At 41.2% G+C, this 26945-nt stretch overlaps 1 protein-coding gene across 2 annotated transcripts in view; it reads left to right on the top strand.

The window, feature by feature from the left end:
- Nucleotides 1-26945, top strand: part of cacna1c (calcium channel, voltage-dependent, L type, alpha 1C subunit) — a 284841-nt gene that overhangs the window by 173462 nt on the left and 84434 nt on the right. Inside the window, exons 6-10 of one of the 2 annotated variants that reach the window (XM_049567500.1) lie at nucleotides 4929-5081; nucleotides 7201-7400; nucleotides 15470-15573; nucleotides 21400-21487; nucleotides 22606-22690. In XM_049567500.1, coding sequence (XP_049423457.1) covers nucleotides 4929-5081; nucleotides 7201-7400; nucleotides 15470-15573; nucleotides 21400-21487; nucleotides 22606-22690 — 630 coding nt within the window. Of the gene's footprint in view, nucleotides 1-4928; nucleotides 5082-7200; nucleotides 7401-13007; nucleotides 13112-15469; nucleotides 15574-21399; nucleotides 21488-22605; nucleotides 22691-26945 lie in introns of both variants that reach the window. The other variant, XM_049567501.1, reaches the window with a different exon arrangement.

Genomic DNA, 26945 nt, shown 5'->3' with positions numbered 1-26945 from the left:
CCACACTCTTGTCCTTTGGCTTAAAAGCGCCAGTGCCGCAGTGCATAATATTTAGACTGAACCCTGTCCAGCATCACTGGGCCGTGTTGACCTGGTATCATGGCAACTGATCAGTTGCATGTTTACTAGCTGATTAACACACTGACTGACACACTTTTTCACAGTTTTTTGTTTTTCTGAAGGCTTCCAGTGACATTGCTGCTTATGTGTTGTGGGATTAACGAAAATAATGATCTTGTTTCGTTTATATGGTATATATTCTAGATTTCTTAACCATACCGTTTTTTACAACTTAAAGGGATAGTGCACCAAAAATGAAAATTCAGCCATTATCTACTCACCCATATGCCGACGGAGGCCCTGGTGAAGTTTTAGAGTCCTCACATCCCTTGCGGAGATCGGTCAGGGGAGCGGCTAGCACACCTAATGGCAGACGGTGCCCCAGACTAATGTCCAAGAACACAAAATTGAATCCACAAAGTATCTCCATACTGCTCATCTGTAAGGATCCAAGTGTGCTGCAGCCCTGACATAAAAAGTTGTTTCGAAAAACGTCACATGAACTGTTTTTAGCCTCATTGTAGCCTGTATCTCTGACTGCTTCTCTGTGCTCCGCGTTCACGTGTGCGCGCTCAGGGTGATCGGTGACGCATGGTCTCTGAAGAGCAGCAGTCTCGTCAGTACTGATGTCCAGATTCTCAAGTGCAAGCATCGCCAATTCCCAGTCTGAGCAGCAAAGACTTTCCTCATCCGTTGCCATTGCTTTGCATTTGAAACGACTACACCACTCTTCCCCGGAAGAATGTAGGTGAGAAACCTGCCATAATAGTCTGCTTTGTGAACAGGAAACAAGAAAGAAAGGAAGAAAATTGAAGGGAACCAATGTGTATGTGAATGAACATCTGACAAAGAAGAATGGTGACATAGCCAGGAGAGCACGCCTCCTGAGAAAAGAGAACAAGATCCAATCAACATGGACTGCAAACTGTAGGGTGTTCATAAAGCTAAATGGTTCAGCTCAACACACTGGACAGGTTCAATGACTGTATGACCCATGCCTGCAGGGACCTATGGTCTATGAAGATAGGACCACTCTATGAACCATTTCAACTGCTGATGAATATCTTGAAGACAATACTGGCCATGACTAAGAAACTTTTCCAGTTTTTTAATTATTCCCATGATCTCTTGTAAACAGCTGAATATCATACTTTGTAATAACTACATGAATCTAAGACATCTCAAACTATGAAATTCAACATGTCTACTAAGGGCCTTGTGATGGCCCATTCGAATGTCTGCAGTGCAAGAAACAAGATGTATGAGCTGAACTATTTGACCAAAGAGAACACAATTCACATCTTCACCATGTCTGAGACCCACCTGGATGTTACTGTGTTTGATGCAGAGGTATCCATTGATGGCTACAATATTTTTAGGAGGGATAGAAATAAGCATGGAGGTGGCACAGCAATATTTATCAGTAACCATTTTCCTGCAACATTGTGTGCTGAGCTCATGCCAAATAATTTAGAATCTTTATGGGTTAGAGTACATCTTCCTCACCTTAATCCAATTTTGATAGGTTGCTGCTACAGACCTCCTGGAACTGATATTCAATACCTGAATGACTTGTGTGAGTTGATTGACAGAGCTGCAGATGTGAATGGTGACATTTTGTTACTCGGGGATATGAACATAGACTGGCTTGCAAATCAATGCCCAGTGAAACAGAAGATGGTATCATTAATCAATGCTTGTAACCTGTCGCAAATGATTTTGCAACCAACCAGAGTTTTTACCAATAGCACTGGCCGTACATCTGCCACTTGCATTGACTGTATCTGCACAAACATTCCCGAACGTTACTCTAAGCCAGTCTCTCTACCTGTGGGGTTCATTGACCACAATATAATAGCAATTACCAGGAAAACTAAGATCCCTAAATGCAAGGTCAAAATAATACATAAGAGGATGTACAAGAAATTTATACCTGACTGTTTTTTAGGAGATGTTAGAGATATTGACTGGACTGTTGTGTATGCTGCTCAGGAGCCAGAGGCTTCCTTGCATATTTTCATGAACATCTTTATAAGGATTGTTGATAAACATGCTCCTATGAGAAAGTGTACCGCAAAATCTAGACCAGCTCCATGGCTGAATGAGACTTTAAAAGACCTCATGAAGAAAAGAGACAAAGCCAAATCTATATTAGTAAAGTGTGGTACAGTGGAAAACAGATTAAGGTATTGTCAATTGAGAAACCAAGTTACAAATGTGAATAAAACAATGAAAAAAGAATATTATAAGCAAAGAATAAATGTTGTAAAGCAAGATGGGAGAGAGCTCTGGAGAGCTCTAAATGAAATATTGGAGAGAAAGGTAACTGGTGGAGCTTCTTTTGTGGAATCGAAGGGCAAGTTTATAACTACACCATACATGTGTAGCCGATTATTTTAATGATTTCTTTATAAACAAGGCCACTGTATTGAGGCAGAACATGGGCAATGTAGATTCCAGTACTCTCAATCTCATGAGAAAAAATATAATGCTTAGTAAGAGCTGCACTTCTCAGTTCAATAGTGTGGATGAGAGTGAGGTAAGGAAGATGTTGAAGGCCCTTCCTGAACACAGCTCAGTGGGTTCTGACATGCTAGATAGTAAGGTGCTTGGTCTGGCAGCTGACTATATCTATGGTCCCATATGTCACATATTAAATAGCTGTTTGATGCAGGGTATATATCCCACCATTTGGAAAGAAGGCAAAATAATTCCATTATCTAAAGATGGCAGACTAGCACTTACCAGGAAGAACAGCAGACCCATTGCTATTCTTCCAGTACTCAGTAAACTGATGGAGAGAATAGTCCACTCACAAATACAGGATTACTTTGACTGTAATGGTTTGAATACAAGATCTCAACATGCTTATAGACTTAACTACTCCACTTGTTCTGCCCTTACAGAAATGACAGATGACTGGTTTAAGGAGATGGATAATTCTAAGATGACTGGTGCAGTATTACTGGATTTTAGTGCAGCATTTGATGTCATAGATTACGATCTTCTAAATGGGAAACTAAAATGTTATGGAGGACACAGAGGGTTTATTACAACGGCAGCTGGTCCAACTCCAAAGGGCTGGACTGTGGGGTCCCACAGGGGAGCTGCCTTGGACCACTCTTACATTCCATCTTCACAAACGACCTGCCATCTGTTGTGTGTAAAGCTACTGTACAAATGTATGCGGATGACTCTGCATTGTATTATGCTGCAAAGACTATTGGAGAACTAAATGATGTTCTATCTGCTGAGCTAAATGTGGTCTTTGATAATGTATTTATTTTTAATAATGTAATGTATAATGTGTAATGATCTGCTAATGTATATGTAATGTAATCCATGAATGTACATGCATTTTTGATAATGTTATATATGTTATGTTTTTTATCTGTTTTGGACCCCAGGAAGACTAGCTCATCACCTAGGTGGCAGCTAATGGGGATCCTTTTGATAAATAAATAAATAAATAAATAAATCCACCTCCCCTCACACCCACCTATGTGAATGGTTTTTGCCCTTCTAATATGGCAGTTGCTCTAAGCTTCAAAAAGTGCCGCCGCCTGGTGCATCTCATAATGCAGTCAAAGGGTGCTTCGATGGGTAGCTATCTCACACCAAGGGCCACTGACCAGGCATTGGAATTGGGATTGAGACCAGGTTGTTAAATATGAAGTAGTATGCAAAATTCACAGTTCATAGTTACTGCATATATCTAGCATAGATCTAAGGGTTTTTAAACATGGTCCCTTTCAGCCCTCCTAATTAACTCGGAGTGCTTAATCAGCATTTAAGCCCATCCATGAATGAAATCACCCCAATTGGTAGTTCAGCTCATGCACAAGCAATAAAACGAAAGAGAGGAAAGCAAACAAATGCTGAAGTCGAGAGTGTGAGATCAAAACAAATGTATGATACTGGATAAGATTATTTATAGTTTGTAGCCACTGAGCTCCTTAGCAGAAATGATTTGTAATTGTCTGTGTTATTGTTCACAAGTGCACAAAAAATACAATTTGTTCTTTCAGCATCGGGTTGTGTCGTTAACAGGCTTAATAAAGTCTTAAATCTGTTCCTTTGGTCTTCCAGTGTCCCTGTTTGAATGATGAGTACAGAATGCTGCCACCTGCTGGTATGGAGAGTTATTTTCTCTCACGCAGGCACAGAAAGTACATGCCAGTTGGCCATTGACTGTAGTCTTCGCAGTGTGTTTCGGCGCAACTTTCTGGCCAAGACACAGGAGATATGAAGCGGCCAACGATTGGCCTCAGTCGCCACTGTCGGTTTAGCATGTCTCGGTGACTGAGTTTGGTTTGTTTCAAAAGCACTTTGTTAACACCCTAAGTCAGTGGTTACAGCTGCATGCATTTTAACAAATTAATCAAATCAATAAACCCACATTTCATCCTACAAACTTAAACCAAAACATTTTACTTTCTTTCCTACTAATAAGACGCCTCACCAGAATGTGTTCCTAAAAGCGTTATTATGAGTTATTAGTATGCATTATTCTGAGCCTTTATCCATCAAAGCATTCAGCAAATTAACTGGAAAGTTGTATTGAACAAGCTCTATTTCATAACCACCATGCTCTGCACATTTTTTCTCAGAAACTCATTGAAGGCGCTCTCTAAGTGGGTGATCACATGCAGAAAGAATATTAAAGCTATAGAACAAATATAAGAGTCAGTTTGAGTGCGTACATGGTGATTAATTGTAACTGTTCTGCTATATGATGTGCTTCCAGTGCTTTTATTTGACAATAGGTTTTTATAAGTAACCTTATTGTAACTGCCTGTTTCAATACTATTTTTCCCATACCAATTTTTACGTGTTCTCAGCAGTTTATCTGTGTTTGTGTGCTGCAGGTTTACAGGTAGTGTTGAACTCCATAATCAAAGCCATGGTTCCTCTGCTCCATATCGCCCTGCTGGTCCTCTTCGTCATCATCATCTATGCCATCATCGGCCTGGAGCTCTTCATGGGCAAGATGCACAAGACCTGCACTCACAAGCACACAGGTACAAACACACACACAGGTACACAGAGAGAGAGAGAGAGAGAGACAGAGGGGGAGAGAATATCTCAACTGGTATACGCTGATGGACAGATGCAAATACAAACATGCATGATCAAACACATACACTCTCACACCGCACTTCAGTGCCCAGATAAGCACGTATTCAGCTGTGTGTGAAAGCATGCTTCAGTAACTATATATTCACACTTCAACTCCACAGATAGACACGCAGGTGAATACTGTACCACACAAACCTTTTCAACTGACAGTAAGACATCACCTTTCAGCCCAACAAAGCAGGGAGGAAATAGAGCATAAACCTTAAACACTCTAAATAACCCCCATTCATTATTTAAACCTTCATTTACGTTTCTGAGTATGAATAATTTGGGCAGTAATTGAAACAGCAGCCGCCATAAATGATTGAAACAATTTTCAGTAAAGGCCCCTAGGTATAAATGGACTTAAGTGTTGTTATGGTGATGTTATAGGTCCCATGGGAAGCATTAGCTTTGCACTGGGTAAGTGCTGTTGGAATACTCTGTTATTCCATACATCACCCTCAAGAGCTTGTTTTGTATAATTAGTAAAAGACTTTTTCACATTGATTTTTTGTTATGGCTGTTGTGTTTGGTTTTATTTCAATTTGTCCTTTTTAACCATCTTTGTAGATGTTGTTTTTTTCTTTAAGATAAATTATTTTTCCGGACAGCACAATGGCAGTTATTTTGTACTTCTTCTTGAAGTAGGAGTCTGTGTCATTTTTCTGCATAGACAGCATAAGGTGATTTACAGTTAGACTAATTTGAATGGTTAGATGAGCATGAAACTATTACAGTGGAATTGTTTGTACAACAATATTAGAAGATATCTCTAAAAAAGTCAATGGTACAAGCCTGCATGCATAAAAACACAAGTGTATGTGAACAACAGCTCAAAAGGAACATATCAATACGACACATTCTATCACTGAGACAAGCAATGGTGTCCACACATTCCCTTCATGTGTGTCATCCAATGACCACTAGACGAGATACGGAAGCATGATTGTTCAGCTGTCCAGTTTTTGTGTATTTCTGTATACATACACATACTGGCATGTTTGTATGTGTATTTTTTGTTTATGGTCGTTGAAATGTATAAAGTTGGGGTAAAAAAGAATGGTGTCCAAGCAACACACAGGCGCAGTGGAAAGTGCCAGCTGCTTAACAAAGAGTGCTGCACAATTTATCACAATATTGTCAAAATCACAAATGGCCAAGTGTAATATCCACATCGCAGGAGCTTCAGTTTTTTTGATAAAGGTAAAATGTGTCACAGCACACCATTATAATCAAGGCATTGTGGTGCTACAGAGATGCCCCAGTCCACAAGGCATATTCCAGAAGGGAAGGGAGCATGCTTTTAGTACAGACCCTAGCAAAAATCACATTATCATCATTTTTATATATATATTTTTTATTTTTAATAAAATGCAAAAATTACCATCCCCAACAACATCTTCACTCATACCACATTTGCAGTATTGTTCAAAATAATCACACTATGATCTGTGGCAACACAAAGCCAGAGAAGTCCACCCTCATGGGCTCTAGTAAAAGTTCTCATCATGTTGCAGTTACATTAAAACCATTATTTATCTACCATCTGTAACTATTATGCTCACTTGTGCTGAGCTGTTGTCAGTTGCCAGGATATTTTTGTTGTTCTAGTGTAGCCCTGTTACTTGCTCACTAACAAAGCTACACTTTAACAAATTATATCGCTAGCAATTAAGAACGTAGCTCAAGAAAAATGAGCATTATAGGCTACATATAAATACAACAATGCAGCATTCATTGACTGACAGAGTTCCTTGCCTCTGAATGTTTTCATGCTCTTGGATGATAAATGATTTGGGCTTCATTTAGTGGTTGCCCACTTTAGCTCTGCCTCCCGTATGGTAACAGATGACTAATTGTATTTACAACAGCTTTGAATTCAGCTCAGTTAATCAAGGACTGGAGTTATTGCTTTACTATACTTATTTTATATCAGTTTACATCAGTTTACTTTCTGATCCAGGGCCATAGGTAGCACACAGTATAACCTTTTTCTTCCCCCTGCCACATTTGTCACAGGCGCCATTGTGGGAGACAAGCCGGCACCGTGTGCACCAGACTTAGCTTACGGTCGACACTGTAACCAAAATGAAACAGAGTGCAGAATGGGATGGGAGGGCCCAAACGACGGCATCACCAACTTTGACAACTTTGCCTTCGCCATGTTGACCGTGTTCCAGTGTATAACCATGGAGGGCTGGACGGACGTGCTGTACTGGGTGAGCCGGACACCACAACAGTGTTGTTAAGCATGTGTGTGAGTGTATGTGTGTGTGGAGTGAGTGCCATACTGCTCGGTGTGTGTAGTCTCTGTTCTGTATCTGTAACATCAGTGCCACATGAGTGCTTTTGAAAAAAAAAGAAAGAATATAAAGCAATAAAACAAACACTTCTCTCAGAGAGGCAGGTATGCACACAAAGATTGTTCAAAGAGACACACACACACAGGTTGTGTGTGCATGTGTGTGTGTATATTGGCTCATATCTGAGGCTAAATCGATGCAGACAATACACTGTATAATTGTAGGCCAATTCATTTGGAACGTGTGTTGAATCCCGATGCTTGAGTCAAGCATCAAGTGAATAACACACACACACACACACACACACACACACACACACTACGCAAACAGCCAATGAGGCATATGAACAAACAATAAATGGTCAAAAGCATGCAACAGCCATGTTCAGCTAAATAAACCAATAGATTAGTCTGTGATGTCAATCAGTGATTGGGAAGCTTCGATCAAACTCCCACGTCTGCCTTCTTGAGAAAGCATTTAATCTATACCTCTGGAGGAACTGCTTAACACACAGATTATGATATTATTGATCATGGGTGGTAAGGGCTAAAATGTCATGAAGCTCCACCTTAAACTACATTAACATGTACCCATGTGTTTTCTCAAACTGTAATTAGAGTTGTTGTGTGATGTTGCCTCCACTGCACTGCCCTGTTTAACTCAGAGAGCAGGGAAGATTACAGTTACTGAAAGGTCCTCTAAATGTCTGCACTCTGCAGTTTGTTTGACCGCTGCAGAGCAGTCATGTGGCACAGATGAGTACAGGTTCTTGGATTTTTCAAAACACGACTTTTTAACTGAATTTCTGCATTAACTGCTACAATTTAATGAAATTGTGTCATCTCCCATTTACCTGATGGAACATGATAGCCGCGATTTGCGCCTCTAATGTACCTTCATTATATTCAGGTCACAGAGCTAAACAGCCATTTCTCTGAAATTTAAGCGACGATGTGATCTCAGAAGGTTGTTGAACAACACTTAATGCATTTATGACAGTATTTATTTTCCAGGATACTAAAAGACTCCTCTGTCTATCTGGATGAAATATTCAGTCCACTGCACAATAAATACTTTTGTCCTCTATCTGTTCACTATAATTTCTGACCCAAAAAAAGAGAGCAGCCAGAAGTAGCATATGTCCTTCCTTGTTGTGTGCTTATTGTACAAATAATAATAATAATAATAATTATTATTATTATTATAAAAAATAAGTGTACTGTAGGGTTGTACCCAGCTCAAAATTATGCCAGTCAAATCTCATTTTGTTGTCCAATATGAATATTCAACTTTATATATATATATATATATATGAAGTTAGAAAATTTGAACTGGGTTCTGCGGGGCATTCAGTGTGACAGCAGCATTCACTTAATATAGTGAACAAGCTAACTATGCGATGAATGATGAATTGGAACTGTGCAACAACATTTTTTGCCAACACTATTTATCAACAAAAGCCAGAGACTCAATCATATTAAGTTGCTCTGAGCTGTAAATTCACCATGTCTACGCAGAAGGCAGAAGATAACATTATCTCTGAGCCTGACCAGGCAAGGTCTCTCTTCCTCCAGGCAGCTGCATCCATCTATGCAGCTGCCTCTACTAATGAGTTACTATTCAGCAAAATGTGGGGACTGAAACATCCCCAGAACTACACTGCACACTCACTGACAAAAAAAATGGCTTGACGAAATCTCAGTTGATTAAGGGGTCTCCAACTGATGATTCACATCTCCAACTTTCAGGGGCAGCCATAGTTTACTATAGATATATCTGACAATAAAAATGTTTATGTTGACAGTCCAGCAGTGGGATACAGTAGATCACTTTCAACTTCAGTTTTTGTTTGAAAGAAATGTTAATGCAGTGGACAGGTTAGTTTTAATTCAGATTGAAAGAGGAGTTTGTAAATAGCTTCAAAACAGTGTTAAGAGGTGGTAAATGACAGTCTAGGTTTTTGCAATTTTTCCTGGTATTTAACTTTCAAAGAAACTAATTTTAAGCTCTGTGACTAGAATAATACACGAGAGGCACACACCGCGGCTAGCTATCAGAATATTAAAGCAATGAATAAATGAAATACAGTGGAAGCCGCTTACAGTGATCACGGTTACAGTGATCAACCACTTTCATGGATCAAAATGTTTTTGGCAGAATCATTCCTATACAAAAACTGTTTAGATAAGTTTGCTTACAGTGCTTTATTTGCTTTTTTTTTTTTTTAACTTAACTCTTATGATACTTTGCCTCGCTGTAACCTGTCTGCCTCCAGCTGGCTACCTAAGGCTGGTGCTGTGTGCACACTGAAATTATGGCGGGAGAGAAACAGTCATTTTCTGTCAATGAGAAACATAGTCTTCATGTGTAATGGCTACTCATGATGGAGACAGAAAACAAATGCACACGGGAAAAGCTCCAGTAGTTGAAGCCGCCATCATCAAGTGGACTGTGTTTTGAGACAGTCAATAAAACTTAGTAAATAGCAAAGCTGCCTGTTTCATTACTTTATATTCATTGAATTAAAATGCAGAAGTCAATTAGATGATAATCTGCATGAGAAATTTAAAAAAAAAAAAGTGGTTATAATAATAATTATCATAATCATCTTTTTACAGTGATCAATTTCACCCAGACAGACGTGATCACAATAAGAGGTTTCCGCTGTATCAGATTACTAACCATCTTAAAGGTCCAATGTGCAGGATTTTGGGGCATCTATTTGCAGACATTTTGTGTGATACTCATTACTAAGTTTAAATTAGTTTATAATCACTGAAAATAAGAATCATTGTTTTGTCATTACCTTAAAGTGAGCCATTTATATGTACATACGGAGCAGATGCTCTTCAACTGAGTTAGTCGTGTTGTTCTAAAGTAGCCCAAAATGAACAAATCAAACACTGGCTCGAGACAGGGCCATTTGTTTTCGCATTTTTGAGCTGGCCACTGAAGTTCTCCTACACACTTGGGTAAATGCCTCTAAATCCTACACACTAGACCTTTAAGAAATGTAATGAACTGAACTGTTACACTGGTGAAGAAGTTTAATGGAAAGTTGACATTTTCATCTAACCTTATCTCAGTTAGGTGACAAAATGGACTGTCTACAGTAAATTATTCAATTTTGTGTGGGTGTGGGATCCTACTATACATACCAGCTGGCATATATGTGTGTGTGGCTCTGTGTGTGTGAGTTGTTTGTCTTTGAGTGCATGTATACACAAGGAGCAGGGAGCTTACTAGCTCTACACCCCTCCTGCAACTTTCCTCTCTGTTGCAACTTCCTACACACACATAAACAAAACAACAATTACATTGCACAGTCCGCTTCTTATGAGAGCACTTGTGTAGCTGGCTTTCGTTATAATGAATGGGATCTATTTGTTTGGGGTACAAATGATTATAGAAAAACATTTAGACAGGGCTGAGCCTTTCATTAGGTTTCAGCCATGCATTTCCATAGTTTCATTGTCTCCGATTTTTGTGAATATAGATTAATGACATCCAACATCTGCTGCTGTCGTAGCGAACAAACCCTCTGTCTCTCCTCTTTTCCTTTATCTCCCTTTTTGTCTCTCTCTGTCCAACATGTCTCCATGTTACAGTGACAGCTCTTAAGTTGACAGAATTGGGAGTATTCAACTTCACACTAAATTGTTTCTTAATATTGTCTTTTAAAGGCTCATCAGTTGAATTTACATGCAGATAATTAATCTGACATTTCTGTTCTCATGGGGTCCTCGGATACTAAACTGCTTAGACGTCATCTTGTCCACATCATCTCCCATTTACATCAGCCCCAAAAAAGATCTGTCTCTGTTCAAGCAACCCTTAATACAATATCCAGATGGGTGTGTGGCACATTTCCCTGCAACTGAATTTCCTGAAACAAGTCATCTTTATTGATTCCACTTGGATTTTTAAGTGTCACATGCTGTAAATCCTCTAAAACAGAATATAATTGGTTTATATGGACAAATGTAGAGTCACAGCATCTAAATGTGTTTCCCGTAAAGGCACATCCACCTTTCCAAGAAAAGTTTCCTCAAGGGATGTGTAACTGTGTAAACATGCTTTAAATAAGAGCTAATTTAAAGCCCCCCTCCTCCCAGAATGGGTTTTCTTATGTCTGTGTCCCCTAAAATGTCTGACCTTGGCTATACTGACTTGTATCTGAGCAGTTTGTCACTTGAGAGGTGTTTCACATTCCTCTATTGAAGGGGGCGATGTCTGTGCACTTATCTAAAATCGAGGCTTCAAGCCAATTTCTGTCTAATAACGAAAATACATATCGACAGGGGAACAAACTTTGACCCAACATTGACTAGAAAACCTGAGACCTTCAGCAGAGTGTGTGAGTTAGCATTAGCATGGTGAAATTTTTGACAGCAAACATGTTAGCGTGTGCAGTTTTTGGATGTAGACCAGAGCCTGGAGCTTCCTTCCACTTTCTACCAGAAACCTCACTGAAGCAGATATGATTATATTCACAATCACTGTCAGCCCGTTAGTCTACAAGCTAACAAAATACATAACCCAATAAAAGATGTGGTAAGACTTTACTTGAAGGTATCTACATAAGAGTGACATGACACTGTCATACGTAACTGTGACATGACACAGTCATGAACCTGTCATGGACATTATGTACATGTCATAAACGTTTATGACTGCTGTCATTAAGTGTCATTCGGTTTTTGTAATGACAAGTTGACATTGTTTGGGTTGTCTTGATTATGACAACTTGACATTAATCAAAGTGACATTACCAGAAGTTGACATTAAATTTGTTTGGGATGTCCTTATAATGACAGCTTGAGATTAACCAGGATGACATTACCAGAAAATGTTTTTATGTTAAGTTGTCAGGACATCCCAGGATATCCCAACTTGTCATGACAAAGACAACTTCTGGTAATGTCACTTTGATTAATGTCAAGTTGTCATAATCAAGATTTCTCTCTTATATGTTGTACCCTCACTGTTCAACATACGAGTAGTGCACCTCTTGATGTGCACTGCTCTTTCACTTGTTAACCTTACACAAGCGGGGTGGAAGCTAGATCTAGAATTTTTCAATGATGGAGAAAGAATAGATCTCCTTCCACCCTCCTTTTTTGTACTTTTTATGTGGGAAAACGATATCAAACAAATTATTAATTATAGGAGAATATTTATACATGCTTTAAAACATGTCTGGAGAGGAGCTTTAATTGTGGAGTGTCAGGTTATACACACATACTTAATCATACAGCAATGCCACTCTTGCTTTGCCAGGTCTTTCTACTGCTCTTTTTAACATGCACTGCTCTTTTCTTCTTTCCTTCCTGTCACCTTCTCTCTAACACACTTCCTGTCCTTTACCTCGGCTGCCCCCTCTCATTCATTTCTTCGTCCTGTGTCAACCTTCTCAAACTGTTTTCTCCCACATGTCCTCTTCCTCCCCCATTGTCTTCACCCCTCTTATCCTCCCCCCTTCGTCTCCTTCTCCCTCTCTCCTATGTCTTTTCTCTCTCTCAGATGCAGGATGCTATGGGCTATGAGCTGCCATGGGTCTATTTTGTCTCTCTCGTCATCTTCGGCTCCTTTTTCGTTCTCAATCTCGTTCTGGGGGTGTTGAGCGGGTAAGAGGTTGTGCTGTTGTCGTGTGTGTACAAATGTCTGTATATGTGTTGTCTGTGATGTGGCCGTACAGTTTGTCGTGTTTTTAGATGTGATGAATGACCATGTAACAAGACTCCCTCGACTGGACATTTAAAGTGCAACTAAGGATCCAGTGAACCACTGAATAGTGGAATGTGATTGAAATAATCCATGGTTTGCCAGTATAAAAAAAGCACAAGATTATTAGCATTATTAGTAGTATTGTTCCTGTCATTTCTATTATTATTTTTAGGGCAAGTTGACTTTACATAGCAGTGTAGAACTTGACATCTTTTGAAGTTCATAGTCCTGTGCAGTCGAGGAAAGATGAACTTCGCGATCACTGAACTGAGCAAAATCTCCCGCTCTCTCTCCTTTCTGTTCCACTCAATCAATCCTTGGTCACAAGCCTGAGAGAAACACACACATGCACTCTCTTTCTCACACACACACACACACACACACACACACACACACGCACATATGCATACAGGAGAAGCAGTGACGACCCCTCTGTTCATGTCAGTTGACCTCAAGGGGCCACATGGTGCCACATCCTGTCTGTGATGGGCAGGCACACACACACACACACACACACACACACACACACACACACACAAGCCATCCACACTTGCTGGACTCTTTTTTAACAGGCTTAGGTCTAATTACATATAAAGCAATGAGGGATGCACCGATTTATCGGCCACACATCAGTATCGGCAGGTATTATCCTTGTTGACTGGCCTAACAGCAAATAAAATGATGCTCAGTGATGGTAGTGGCCAATTTTTTTTTTTTTTTTTTTTTTGCACAGACTAAAAAGCAAAAAGGGGCAATAAACAACACAAAAAACAAAGTAAATGACAAGACCAAATAAAACATTGGTATCAGCTATTCGCCAATTTTTTTTATACATCAGTAGCTGTCCAGAGTTTAAAAATCGGTGCATCACTACCAACTTCTTTCTTTTGGATATCTTATGTAGATTTCCTTTAGCGAAGCTCAAAGCACTACATTTAAAGATCCGTCTTGTGTATATCCATGTGTGTCGGTTTACATACATGATTTTCTCGTGTGCAGATAAGCACACACCTGCTTACACTGTTTGCGTTTGACAGCATGTGCATATTTGTGCAGAGGCACGTGCTGCCTGTGTCCGTGTGTGTATATTTTGTTTCAATAAATGCCGCTTGGGCAGGCGAGCTGGGTGCTGTTTTACCCCGCTCTGCCAAGTCACGCTGTTTTAGTACAAGCACCACCCGGCCCGTAGGGACACACTGGGGTATTAATAATTCACCCCTCAGGTCAGCGATGGAGGTGGAACCTAAAAAAAACTTGCACAACAGGGAAAACACAACAGGCAAAAAAAAAGGTTATTCTGAGGACAGAGTGAAGTCTGGAGGAAGCATGGCATTAAAAATGGAAATTATAGGATGAAAGGCTGCACTGGATTGGGAACATCGGTTTTTGTGAGTGTGCATAAAAGCATTACAGATATACCAGTCACCAGATATAAATAATGTGATCATCAGAGTTAAGAACAGCATGATAATTATCACAACCATAACAAAAAAAATGACAATAATAGTAATAATGATGATAATAATGAGTTACACATCAAAACATTTCAGTTATAACAACTATAGAACTAAACATAAATTAGCTTTATATAATTAAATTGCATGTACTTTGCCAGAGAGACAAATAAGTTGTCATGAGAACAGTCATGATGTCCAATCCATGGGAGTCTTGCTGCACAGTCTGTTCAACTGTCTAATTAAAATGCCTTCTCTCCACAGTGATTAAGCCTGAAATGAGCTGATTGGAGTGGAACTAAAGTGAATCAAACTGTTTTTAAACTTGAAACCTTCCCTTACATGCGCTCAGCTTCTTCACACTAACAGCCAACTCTAAGAGGAGGGGTTTTTGTGTGTGTGTGGCTCATTCATAGCCTTCTGTCATTATCACAGTTTTACATGGCCAACTTATGATATGTCTCCTAATCAAACAATATATCTTAGAATTTTCCAATCCACAATAAGTAGAGCTGGTCAGATAAGTTGCCATGTAACCCACTAAGTGACACTGACAAATACTATGAATGCACCATAATCTCAGCAGGGATCCTGCAGCAGCAAGCAGTTCCATCTGTTGGGAACTTTCACTAAGGATCTAACTCCTTCCCTCCTCCCCTCCTCCCTTCCCTCCTAACATTCCTTATTACTCCTTTCTTGCCTTCATCTCTGCCTTCACCACTCGTCTTGCTCTTCCCCCCTCCGTCTTTACCTTCCCCCTATTTCCTTGGTCCCACTCCTCCATGCCTCCATCTCTCCACCCAGGTGAATGATGCAGTAGGGTACACGTGGCCCTGGGTGTATTTTGTCACCTTAATCATCATCGGATCCTTCTTTGTGCTAAACTTGGTTCTGGGGGTATTGAGCGGGTAAGGGCAAGGTTAAAGGTCACTTGAGACTAACTCCTCCCTCTTTCTACTTCATGCCTTCATGCTGTTGTTCTGAGAGAACTTGACCGTTTGTTTTTGGCAAAGGGAACTCTTTTTTTCCTGTCGCCTTCCTGCTTTTGACAGTAGATGGTGTTTAAATTTAACAAGTACTGTTAAAACGTAGACTGAATAAGGGGCCATACACATGCAACGTCTTTAACCGCCTGGAAAACAGGAGGTTGAGCTCTGGGTCCTACTCTTGTACCTTTTCTGTGACAGCTTTCAAGAGTGCAGCGGCAGGTTGTGTCTGAGGTTGCTGAGCAGCCTTAATAAGCACCGTATCATAGCTCATTTACCTGAAATCCTGAGCGCAGAGCTGATCTTCCTCCAGGCATTGTTTGTGTGTAGGACTATTGTACATAGGACAGATATAAGGCTCTGACAGCCCTGCACTAACATGCTTAACTTCTCCAAAAATTTACATTGAGGTCATACGATATAACATTTGTACAAAAGTAGAAAAATAACAAGGCTATAACATGACAACAGCGACTTTTCTTTTCTTGCTTTGTTGCAGAGTACAGCAGAAAGACTGTAAACATTAACAGTAGTTAAAACTTAATTACATTAATGAAAACAATGTTGTTCTTGTGGTAGTGCACACATTCAAAATCTTCTGAGATTGTCACACATTCAAAAAGCAATAAAAAGCAAGTAGAGAAACAAAACTGTGCCACAACACTGTATATTCAACCGCAGCGAATGAGACAAATGAAGAAAAGATAGCACTGTGAGGGAGTGAGAGCTGTAGGGTGCTTCAACAATGTGTTTGTCATCTTGCTGTCAGAGAGAAGACAGAGTAAGAAAGTTGTATTAATAGTATTGATACAGCTTTAAGTAAGTATTGAAACCATTTCACATGTACAGATTTGATATGTAAAGCTAAAGCCATATTTTTGACATTTGGCTAGCTAATCGCCTGTTAGCTCTGTCAGCGCTGTTGGATTGTTCACGCTATTAGCATTGTTAGCTGCTAGCACTGTTAGCTACTAGCCAACTCAGCCACCTCCATGTTGAGAACCATGTGCAGGCAATCCTGCTCCAGACTCTAAATTATAGATATGCTCTAAATGTTACATACAGGTCTTAAAGCATATGGTTATTGTTATTATTATCTTCGTAATTAACTACAGGTTTGTTTTGTTGTATAAAAACGTCACAGCTCATGTGTGAAAAGTTTCACATTATCCTCTACTCTTTCTGCTGGGCTCTTCACATGCCATAGGTCATGATGAACTTGGGTAGGGATCAGGTTTAAGAGGAGTGAGGTGCTCCACCCCTGACTGACTGACCCGAATCTGACTCTTGATACCCGCAGCGATGTGACAGCAGCATTGTGGGAAAAATAATAGAGGTCTATCTGTTCCAAACAGCTTGGGGGGTTTGGCTGTCTGACTCTTTGTCTGACTTCTGACTAATGATGCTGTCAACACACTACACAGCCTGACCTTTTACCAACTGCTTCCTCCATGGAGTGTGTGTGGGTCTCAGATTGGCATAATAACTAATGGCTAAACAGGAAGAAGGAGAGTGACGGATGTAGAGACAGAAACATCGGGTGTGACTGTGTTTGTCTGGACTTGCTGTAATATGTAAATGTAAGAATAGGCACAGAGGCTGTCTTGAAGGAGAATGGAGAGAGGAAGAAAAAGGAACAGAAAGTGAGGAAGAAACAGAATTTAATGGTGATATAGGACAGAAAAATGAGATGATGGGAATGAAGAAAATGAGAGTGATGCCTTAGAGTTTTGCACCCACAGCCACACTCACACACGATGGCACACACAAACACAGATCAATAGGATTGGGTCTCCTGCTAATGTTCTGACAAGGGAGACAGTAGCAGTTTGTCCTAATGCTCATTGATCTGTGTGTGTGTGTGTGTGTGTGTGTGTGTGTGTGTGTGTGTGCGTGCGTGCGTGCGTGCGTGCGTGCGCGCGCGACTTTGTGATTTGTTCCATCATTCCTCTAAATTTCACAGAGCTCTCTTTCTCTATCTGTCTCACACACACACACACACACACACACACACTCTAATTCTGTTCCAGGCTATAGACTGACTGTAAAAATCAATGAAATGGCACATGACAGTCTATGGTTTTATTATGGATCCTGGTCTTGCTCTCCAGGGGACCTGTTTAATTAAAATCTATGTGTCGATTGCATAATATCAGAAGAACTTTCAGACAAGTCTGAAACTTTTTTCCAGACTTTCATAGCTGCAAAATATCCCACTTCATTGAACATTATTAAAAAAACAGATTGCATATGCAGCTGGTAGGGCATTCAAAATTGCTGCATTTTAGTAGTTTCTAGGGATACTCAACTTTCTTTGCACAGGCGCCACTTTTGTAAAATGGCAGCAGGCAAGGGGGCAGTTAATAAATAAACATTAATGATATTTATCAGATAAAAATAATAAACAAGCAAATTCAGTAGCAGCAGCCCCACACAGGTCAGATGTACACAGGGGCATCTCTAGGATTTCAGGACATTTGAGGCTTAGCCCGGACATCGGATGGGGCTCCTGAGGATCCTCCTTTGGCACTTTTTTTCCTTGTAAATAAGCTCCATTTCGATGCTTTGTTATGCACCCTGGCACCTTATTTGCATTTGAGGTACAAACAAAAATCCCACTATTAATCATTGTTTTCAAATCATGAATTAGAAAATGTTTGGCGGGTCACCTGGCACCCTGTTGCAGACCAGATGAGGCCCGCAGGCTATAAGTTGACTATTCATGGACTACTCACAAAAAGTAGTCAATAGTCGATCAATCACAGGCAATATTTTTTTGTTTTTTCCACTCAATAACAATCATCAAATGGTCTCTAATATAGCCAGCAGAGGGTTAACTAATGTAGGTGGGACCCACCTGGGGGTACATGGAGGAGCAGTGTCCTTAACTGGCTCTGAGAGGCTGTTGATAAATTAGCCGTAATCTGACTGGACTAAAACCCCAGCAGGCTTGATTTAGCTGGAGATACTGTTTGACTGCAGAAACAACATGACTGCTTTCTTGCGGGGATGGAGGGAGTCTTTCCCTCTTTGGATACCTTCAATTCTGTTTATATAAAGGTATTTCCTATACAGGATTGACAAAAACCAACCCCAAATTTGGTGTTGGCGTGTGTTGGCTGAGGCAGAGTGTCTGTAGAAAAATACAACGGCATCGTGATGGTTTAGAGGAATTACTTCTGTGTGAGTCTATGCATTGGCAGACATAGTTTTTTAGAAAAATTCTGCATAGCATGCCTTTAAAACGGCATAACATAGAAAATGACTGTTCAGTAAAATCTACATTCAACAACAAACCAAGTTACATCCATCTTCGGCCATGAGAGGATGATCTGAACTCATAGTTATGACTTATCGACAGCACCTACCCACAGCGCTCCCAGCTGCATATCTCCTGTAAATGCATTCCCTTTGATTCATTACTGCACCACGCTCAAACCGCAGATTGACGTTTAGTCTACAATGAAGCAGAGTGTGGACTTGTGGTTTTTATAGTTGACTATTCTGTGAAAAATCTTGCAGCTGGTGATGCTGTAATTTCCAAACCCGAAATGACAAGGTACAAGATAACTGACAAGCAGGGAACTCCACAGGCCGCACTGATATTTGCTCATTTAGAATATTCACGACAGCAAAGTTTACTTGTCAATGGACCTTTAAATCTGGATTTGTACACTTTTTAGCCGCAGATGTTCCCAAGCCTCCCAGCTCCTGTCAGCTCTCATCCAGATGAATCCTTTGGCTCCAACCTGACTTTGACCTTCCCCAAGTGCAGCGTTTAATCAGATGTTCCTTAATTCTTTCTTTCGTCCTGACACCTGGAAGTAATTTCACCAGGTTTCATCATAATATTTCAATATTTCACACTCTCCTAACATTGATTTTAGTTGTCTTAAATCATCTTTGCATATGTCCTTGAAAAAAGCAGGCATCATACTGTATTATAAGAATAAAGTAAAGAAAGATAGATCGCTCCTTAAAAGTGACTTTAGGGGTGTTAGGAATTAAATGGTAAGTACATGTAACAGGTTGAAACCCTGTTTAGTATTTTTATCTTGTTGTTCAGTAAGGAGCACTCTGTTCAAAACAGTAAAGTGGCTGCTAATGCCCATCAGATAGGCATTACACGGACAGCAAGGCCACAGCCTGTTCTCTTCTCTTAATGCAATGGGTCGCTAATTATTAATGTAAATCAAATCAATGAACACTCCAAACTTATGAACAAAGAGGATCACCTGGCCACAGCAAAGCCAAGGCTGAGGCTGTCTTGAGGTCTAGCATGACTGGAATCATGCAGAATGATGAGAGGTACTTAGCTTCACCTCTCCAATTATCCCGCAGCGCATCCTCTCTCGTCTGTCTCTGTCATCCTCAGGTGCACTCCACGACAATCTGCTGTGGAGCCGCTGTTGCTGCGGGTCGTTACTCAGTCAGGCTGCTCTCTCAGTCAGGTGTCTCCCCTGCTGCTCTGCTGCTCTGCTGCTCTGTCCTCAGCGCAGTTACTCTATCAGTGCTCCAACTAGCCACACACCGTCTCTTTGTTTGACTTCTTGCTTCCTCTCATTTACACACCTGTTAAGTAGGAAACCAACCCTGCAAAAGAGCCCCCAGCCCGCCAGTATGCCAATCACCTATCTCCTCTTCATGACTGGACAGGTGTATAATCAGTAGGAATATTCTCAGGGGATGCAAGAGGAGAGGACCAGACCCACACATACCCTGTGACATACATGTTAATTCTACATTTACACACTTCAATCCTTTTTTTTCCCCCCAAATGAAGAATTGCAAACATTATATGAAAAGCTGAGGCCTTTAAATCTCCATTATGACCTTTGGTCAAAACCTCTGGGTGGTGACCGAAAGAATGAGGTAGCAGACAAAAGGTGAGGAGCTCAGTGATGCGGGACGACCTCGGTGCAGAGCCGCCTCTCCTCCACTTTGACAGGAGCAAGCTGAGGCAGTACAGCTGGTGAGGGATGCCCTCTCTGTCCCTCCCTCTGGGTCTGTACCAAGCACACTGCAACTGGGAGGAGACCCAGGGGTGGGCTGGTGAAACTACAACTCCCAGCAGGCTTGGAGGCACCAGGAGACCTGTTGCCCTGGGACAGCAACAATTAGATGACTAATCCACATGAATTACAAAACTTAGCCCCATTATGACTAAATCACATTTGGTCAGTCAGTAGGGGTGTCTCAGTTCACGCTCCCACCTTCGCATCAGGCTTAATGATTAGAATCATCAGTTCTAATCATTCAATTCAATTTGGAAATGTTTGATGGTGTAGGTGATTTTATAAAATCCAGTAAGTGCCAGCGCAGCTCGTTTCATATAGTCTTCATATACTGTAAAGGAGAAGTTATCATGTTGACCAACATATAAAATGAATGCTAAGTATCTGTTGGATGCTTAAAAACATATCTGGATATAGTGAATTGTTTGAGATGTGAATCCAGCTCCTACGTGTCTGCTTGTGTGTGCTTTCATCTGTATTTACATATTAACACCTTGCCTCCTTGGCAGAACTTTCTCTTCTCACTTTACATTTTTTTTCTCTCTTCAGCAGGTTTTCCTTCCTTCCTGTTCTGAAGCTATTCTGTGCTATCACAGTATTGTCACACGATTTGTTTTCAGTCTAGATTTTCAGATTCTGTTTTCCCTCCCTCTGTTTCTGCCTTCTCTCTATCACCCCTCAATGACCTACCCCCCCCCCCCCCCAATCCCTCCATCCTGCTCCCCCCTCCCAGAGAGTTTTCCAAGGAAAGAGAGAAGGCCAAGGCACGTGGTGACTTCCAGAAACTCAGAGAAAAACAGCAGCTGGAGGAGGACCTCAAGGTAGGCTGTTCTGTCTGTGTTTGATGTAACAGTCATCACCTGCCACTAAGATTCACTGTATATAAAGGCCAGGCTTGCAAAAAGGTGATTTAGATAAATGTCAAAGCGAGGTAAAAACAAAATTCTTTCGGTGTAAGGCAGTGAGCACAGAAAGCAAAGGAAACTTCATATAAAAAGCACTTTTGAAAGTTACATTTTGACAGATAGGATAAAAAAAGAAATGAAAGAGACAGTCATTAAGGAGGCCCTATGATGTTTTTCCTTATTTTTTGTCATATATACAGTGTTACAATGTCAGATTTTCATAATAAATGTGGCTAAAGTTTCAAATAATGGGGTAAATGTATGTAAAAAGTAATCACTGATTGCGTGAAAACATGAGGCAGCTTTTATAGCCTTCAAGGCCAAGGTGAGCTCAATCAAGGCAACAACCCTCCCATGTCAGCCAACTGCCTGATGAGGTTGGCTGGAACATCCTCCAAGACAGTGGGAGGGGTGTCGCACACTATACTCCATTAAAGTCATTACACTGCTTTATGTAGTTACACGCTAACAGAATTGAATTGTTAGATGTTGAATTTCCACAACAGAAAGTGCCGCTATATAGTCATTACAGTCATTCCCTGGCTACAATGACGGTGCAGAGGAGCCAAGAGCGTAGACACAGCAGACCCTGAAACGCTGACCAATCAGAGCAGAGTGGGCTTTTTTGGGAGAGGGCCTCAAAGAGACAGGAGCTAAAATGGAGCATTAATAAAGAGAACACAGGTTTTCTGGCACAGATAGTATGCGGAAAAAAGTTGGGGTTTTTTAACATTAAAGCATGTAAACACGTTCAAGTAGAAACCTAAAATACAAGTGTGAACTCATAAAAGATTTTTAAAAATCACACTAAGATATTGTAGTTGTAACTACTATATGTCTTTACATCATTTAAAAGTGTTCAGTACAAGAGCAGGGTGCAGGGACATTGAGAAACACAATGAATGCTGCAACATTTCATTCATAAAATTCCAAACTGATGTCGGACGACTGCAGTTTAGTTGATAAGGAGACTGCTCTCAGTACTGCTTACCAATCAGTGTGTTCTTTGTCTGTGTGTGCGTGTGTGAATATAGGGCTATTTAGACTGGATCACTCAGGCTGAAGACATCGACCCAGAGAATGAAGAGGAGGGCTTGGATGATGACAAACCTAGAAACCGTGAGTACTACAGTGTGTGTGTGTGTGTGTGTGTGTGTGTGTGTATACCAAAAGGAAGTGATGATCTATTTACTTACCCCACTTTGCCTTGAGGATGACTGTGCTCGTGTGCGTGTGATTTGTATGAATCGTGTGTTGGTGTTGGCAGTTAAGATTTCCTGTGTTTTGCGTACAGTAAGAACATTGTGTGTGAGACAGCTTGGTTGGATTGATTGTGTTTATATCTGAAGATATTTCGTGCTCAGCACAGACAACAAGTTGTGAGGTTAACTGTGTGTGTGTGTGTGTGTGTGTGTGTGTGTGTGTTCGTGTCAGATCTAGGGTTTGGTCTGTAAGTAGTGAGCTCCCCGCAGCCTCCGTCACGTGTCTCACAGTCAGTGAATGAACAGCGTACTTACTGACAGAGTGACTGACTGACAGACTGAGAGGATGTTAATATTGTCTGCTTGCTTTGGCTGAGAACCCTCCTGAGGTTTAAAACCTGTTTAGATATTAGTGGAATGTGTCAGACTGCAGCTAATAGCCTCTGGGCACACACACATACACACAACAAACACACACACACTTATGCAAAGTCTCACACGCATATTGTAGGTATACACCCTTAGGAACGTGTGTATTTGTGCTCTGACAGAAATGTACACACACAGATTAGCACCCTCCAGAGAGAGGCAGCCACACATGGTACATGTTTCCCCAGGACTGAACTATGTTTCCTGGGGTGGGAGAGTATAGTACTGGCCTCTTTTGACCTGGAGGTTTGATCTTAGAGAAGATACCCAGAGGGATGGTGAGAAAGAGGCAGGACACAGGACAGAAAGTGTGTCTGTACTACAGTATGTACTGTATGCACTATTTTATAGATGCTTGGAGCTCAGCTTGTTCACATTGATGATGAATGAATGAATGATGAGACTAAATATGCAGAGGCAGAGCATGCATTCTGCACACAGTGTGCTTATCTTCTACAGAGCGCTGTGGCTCATTCACAGAAACACTGATGACTGCCAAGACGAAAGAAAGGAAAAAAAATGATGATCAAATCTTTCAGTGGAGCTCAAGGAATTACCATGGTCAAATGAGCAATGACCCAATTTACATGAAAATAAGGCACAAAACCCCTGTGGCTAATCCGTAACAAATCTACTTGTTTTCACCTGTTAGCGTTGCGCTCCCCTGGGCCAATCAGTGTGGCAAAAACACATCAGCAGTGGCTGGCACATTAACAAACAAATACAGTATGTGGCCCCCAGTTGGGCCAATTTTGTGAAATGTCACATCAGAATATTGAGATGCTTCTTCTCCTTCAAGTTCTGCATCGCTGATATTTTGTATGAGTTCTAAAGAAGCTCCAGTTAGCTGTAGAGAAGACAAGACAGAATGTGTAAGTGCTTGATCCAGGGTAGTCCAACGTAAACGCTAAAAGATCGCTCCCAGCAGATATGTTTGCATGAGATATTGGGGAGTGATGATGACATATTTGCCCCCTTTAGCCGGAGCTTGCTGGTGGATGCTGGGGTGGAGGTTGGGCTAGGGCAGGGCAGCAGCAGAATAGACAGTGCAAAGGGAGAGCTGGGAAGACTTTGCAGCTTAAATAGACTGCCAAATTTGGAGGGTGTGTTTTGTAGATGACATACAGAGAGTGGTATATGACGTGTGTGTATGAATCAGTGCAGCGTGAGTTAACTGCCTGGACTAGCTTGCAGGTGTCCATTAAATGGCAGAACTTAGGCTTAGTTCAGACCAAAGATTTGCAACAAGATGAAATCAATTTAGAACGTTGCAGAGAAAAGTTGCAGTGGTGTGAGCTGGCCCACCTCAGCTCATGATGGTGTCACCTGCAACTCAGCTTGCCAAGTCACCAGAACACAAGACACATCACCTGTTTCAACAGCCAGTCCGCTTGTAGCGAAGTCAGCTGGCCCCAAACTGTGAGCAGACGGCGTGTTCATTTACTGTGGCATTCTCTGACAACATCCCTCCATCCCCCTTGAGTGATGAGTCTGTTTCATTTACATCCCTGCGGCTGCTGACACTTATGTCGGTCTCTGTCCTCACAGTGTGTCAGTATTGGACACTGGGCCACTGCTGCCGCATGCTGTATGCGCATGTCACACCCACATACTCACTGACTGATTAATCCGGGCTGGTTATTTGAATTATTGTGGTGTATTTATTATGAATACGATCCACCTGAAGCTCAGGTCGTTTTACTTTTGTTTTCACTGTTCACAGTTTCAACATGCCTCATCGCGAATCTTTGGTCTGAACTGGGCTTCAGGCCTTTAGATTAAGATGACAAATGATTGATACATATGATCAGAAGTTCTCCATCAGAAAGATCAATGATCCTTCTGTTTGTGAAGGTGGAAAATCAAGTCACATGCTCTCTTATTGCTCCGTCTCCCTCTCTCCTCGATGGATGGAGCCTCCTCTGGGAAGATGAATGAGGGCGGTTTGTCCCTGCTGCCCAGGACATTTTGCACAGACCAGTGCACACACACACACACGCGCGCACACACACACACACGTCCCAAGAAGGGATAGGAGACTTAGAGAATAGAGGAGAGGATAGCAGAGAAAGAGATGGAAGGGAAAATAGAAATAAAGAGTGTGTGAGTGACAGAGAGGGTATCTGGGACACAGAGCAGATGGGATTTCACAACATGAACAAGTCATGCTAGTGACCACACACTCATACGGAGACCACACACCTTTCCACGTGGCTATCTATTATCCCATCTTTACGTGAAGAGCTACAGGGGCCTAACAGTGATGTATGACATGAATAGCGTGTTCATATGAAGACAGAGAGTAGTAGATGTCATTTATTATATTGAGTTTCACTGTTTTTAGTAACAGCATGAGTGAGCGTACATGAGCCTTTAAAATATATTGGTTATCATTTGTGAGGCTGCACTCATGCTCAGCACAAATACACACGCGCACACACTCAAATGTGATGACTTATATATGGCGTGATCTGAATGGTGTGTTAGTTCTTTACTTATTTATGTATATGTATCACATGTTGTCTTTTCCTCTGCACATTTGTGTGTGTTTCCTGTCATCTCAGGGGCAAACTTGATGCGTGTGTACACTACATGTGTCTTGCATGCTCTCTCTCTCACCCTCTGCCATCTTGTTCTTGCATGCTGTCGTCTTGTTTTGGTATCCTGCCACTGCTGTCTGTGGTAGGAGTGTCTCCAGCCCACCTGGGTAAGAAGACCTGTAAGGTTGCCTGGTTCAGTCACTCTGCTGACTCTCAGGACGGTATGTGTGCGTCTCCGTGCCGTGGGTGTTCGTGACTTTGTGTCTTTGTGTGTATTCGGTTGTAATCAGGCTTGTGTTGTTATTACATTTCATAGCGTGATTGCTTTGGTTGAAATATCCTAAACCTCAATGAATTCAAAATTTGAAGGGCTTGTGGTCACGATGCCTCCTTAAAGCTGGAGTGCAGGACTTTTGCATATAAATGAATGAAATGAACATTCAAGCCCCTGCCAGATAAGTTCACTCAATGCTGAGTAAGCCTATTGCAGCTAGAGAAAGCTCCCTGTATTTCCCTGTATACTGGAGTTGTAGTGTCTGCTGTCCGTGGCAACTTTCCCATGCTGGCACACCGGAAGTGATGTGTTTTATGTCAACCATTCAGAGCCAAAGGGGGCAGGGAGGGGGGAGGGAACATAGGGACAGAGCAGCAGTTAGGAGTATGGTGGAAGCTAATGTATGGTGGATAATCCTAAGGCTCCGGCCACACAGCTGGTGTAAGCAGCCCTTGTGCTACAGGTAGAGGTAGGCAATGTGGCCTGCCATAAGAATAGCTACTCTCAATGCCAGAAGTGGGAGACAAACACTTTGCACCCCAGCTTTAAGAACACTCCTCAGGACCATCTGGAGGATGTGGCTGCAGAGAAAAGTGTCAGGGTTACTGAAGCCCTTTTTACCCTGAGATTGCACTATAGGACAACTTAATTGCCACTGGCCTTCGTTAAGGTCATCAAACCACCCCTACGGAGAGTTAATTTAAATATGGTAGCATCAAGTGCCTATTAAAAGCATGACACTAGTGAGTGGAGTTGGATTGGCTGCCTCTTGTGTTTGCTGTTGGTCATTGTGATAATGATGATCCTAAAACTGTATTACACTGTAGTATTTTTATTAAATAATGTGTGTTTTTCTGGTTGTCAGCTCATCTCTGTTGTTTGCATGTGCAGCCTACATGTGTATATATTATGTCCTGCTATGTGTTTTT

This window comes from Epinephelus fuscoguttatus, linkage group LG22 (assembly GCF_011397635.1).
Source record: "Epinephelus fuscoguttatus linkage group LG22, E.fuscoguttatus.final_Chr_v1".
Lineage (NCBI taxonomy): Eukaryota > Metazoa > Chordata > Actinopteri > Perciformes > Serranidae > Epinephelus > Epinephelus fuscoguttatus.
Note: the sequence above shows the minus strand (reverse complement) of the source record. Positions and strands in the feature narration are given on the sequence as shown.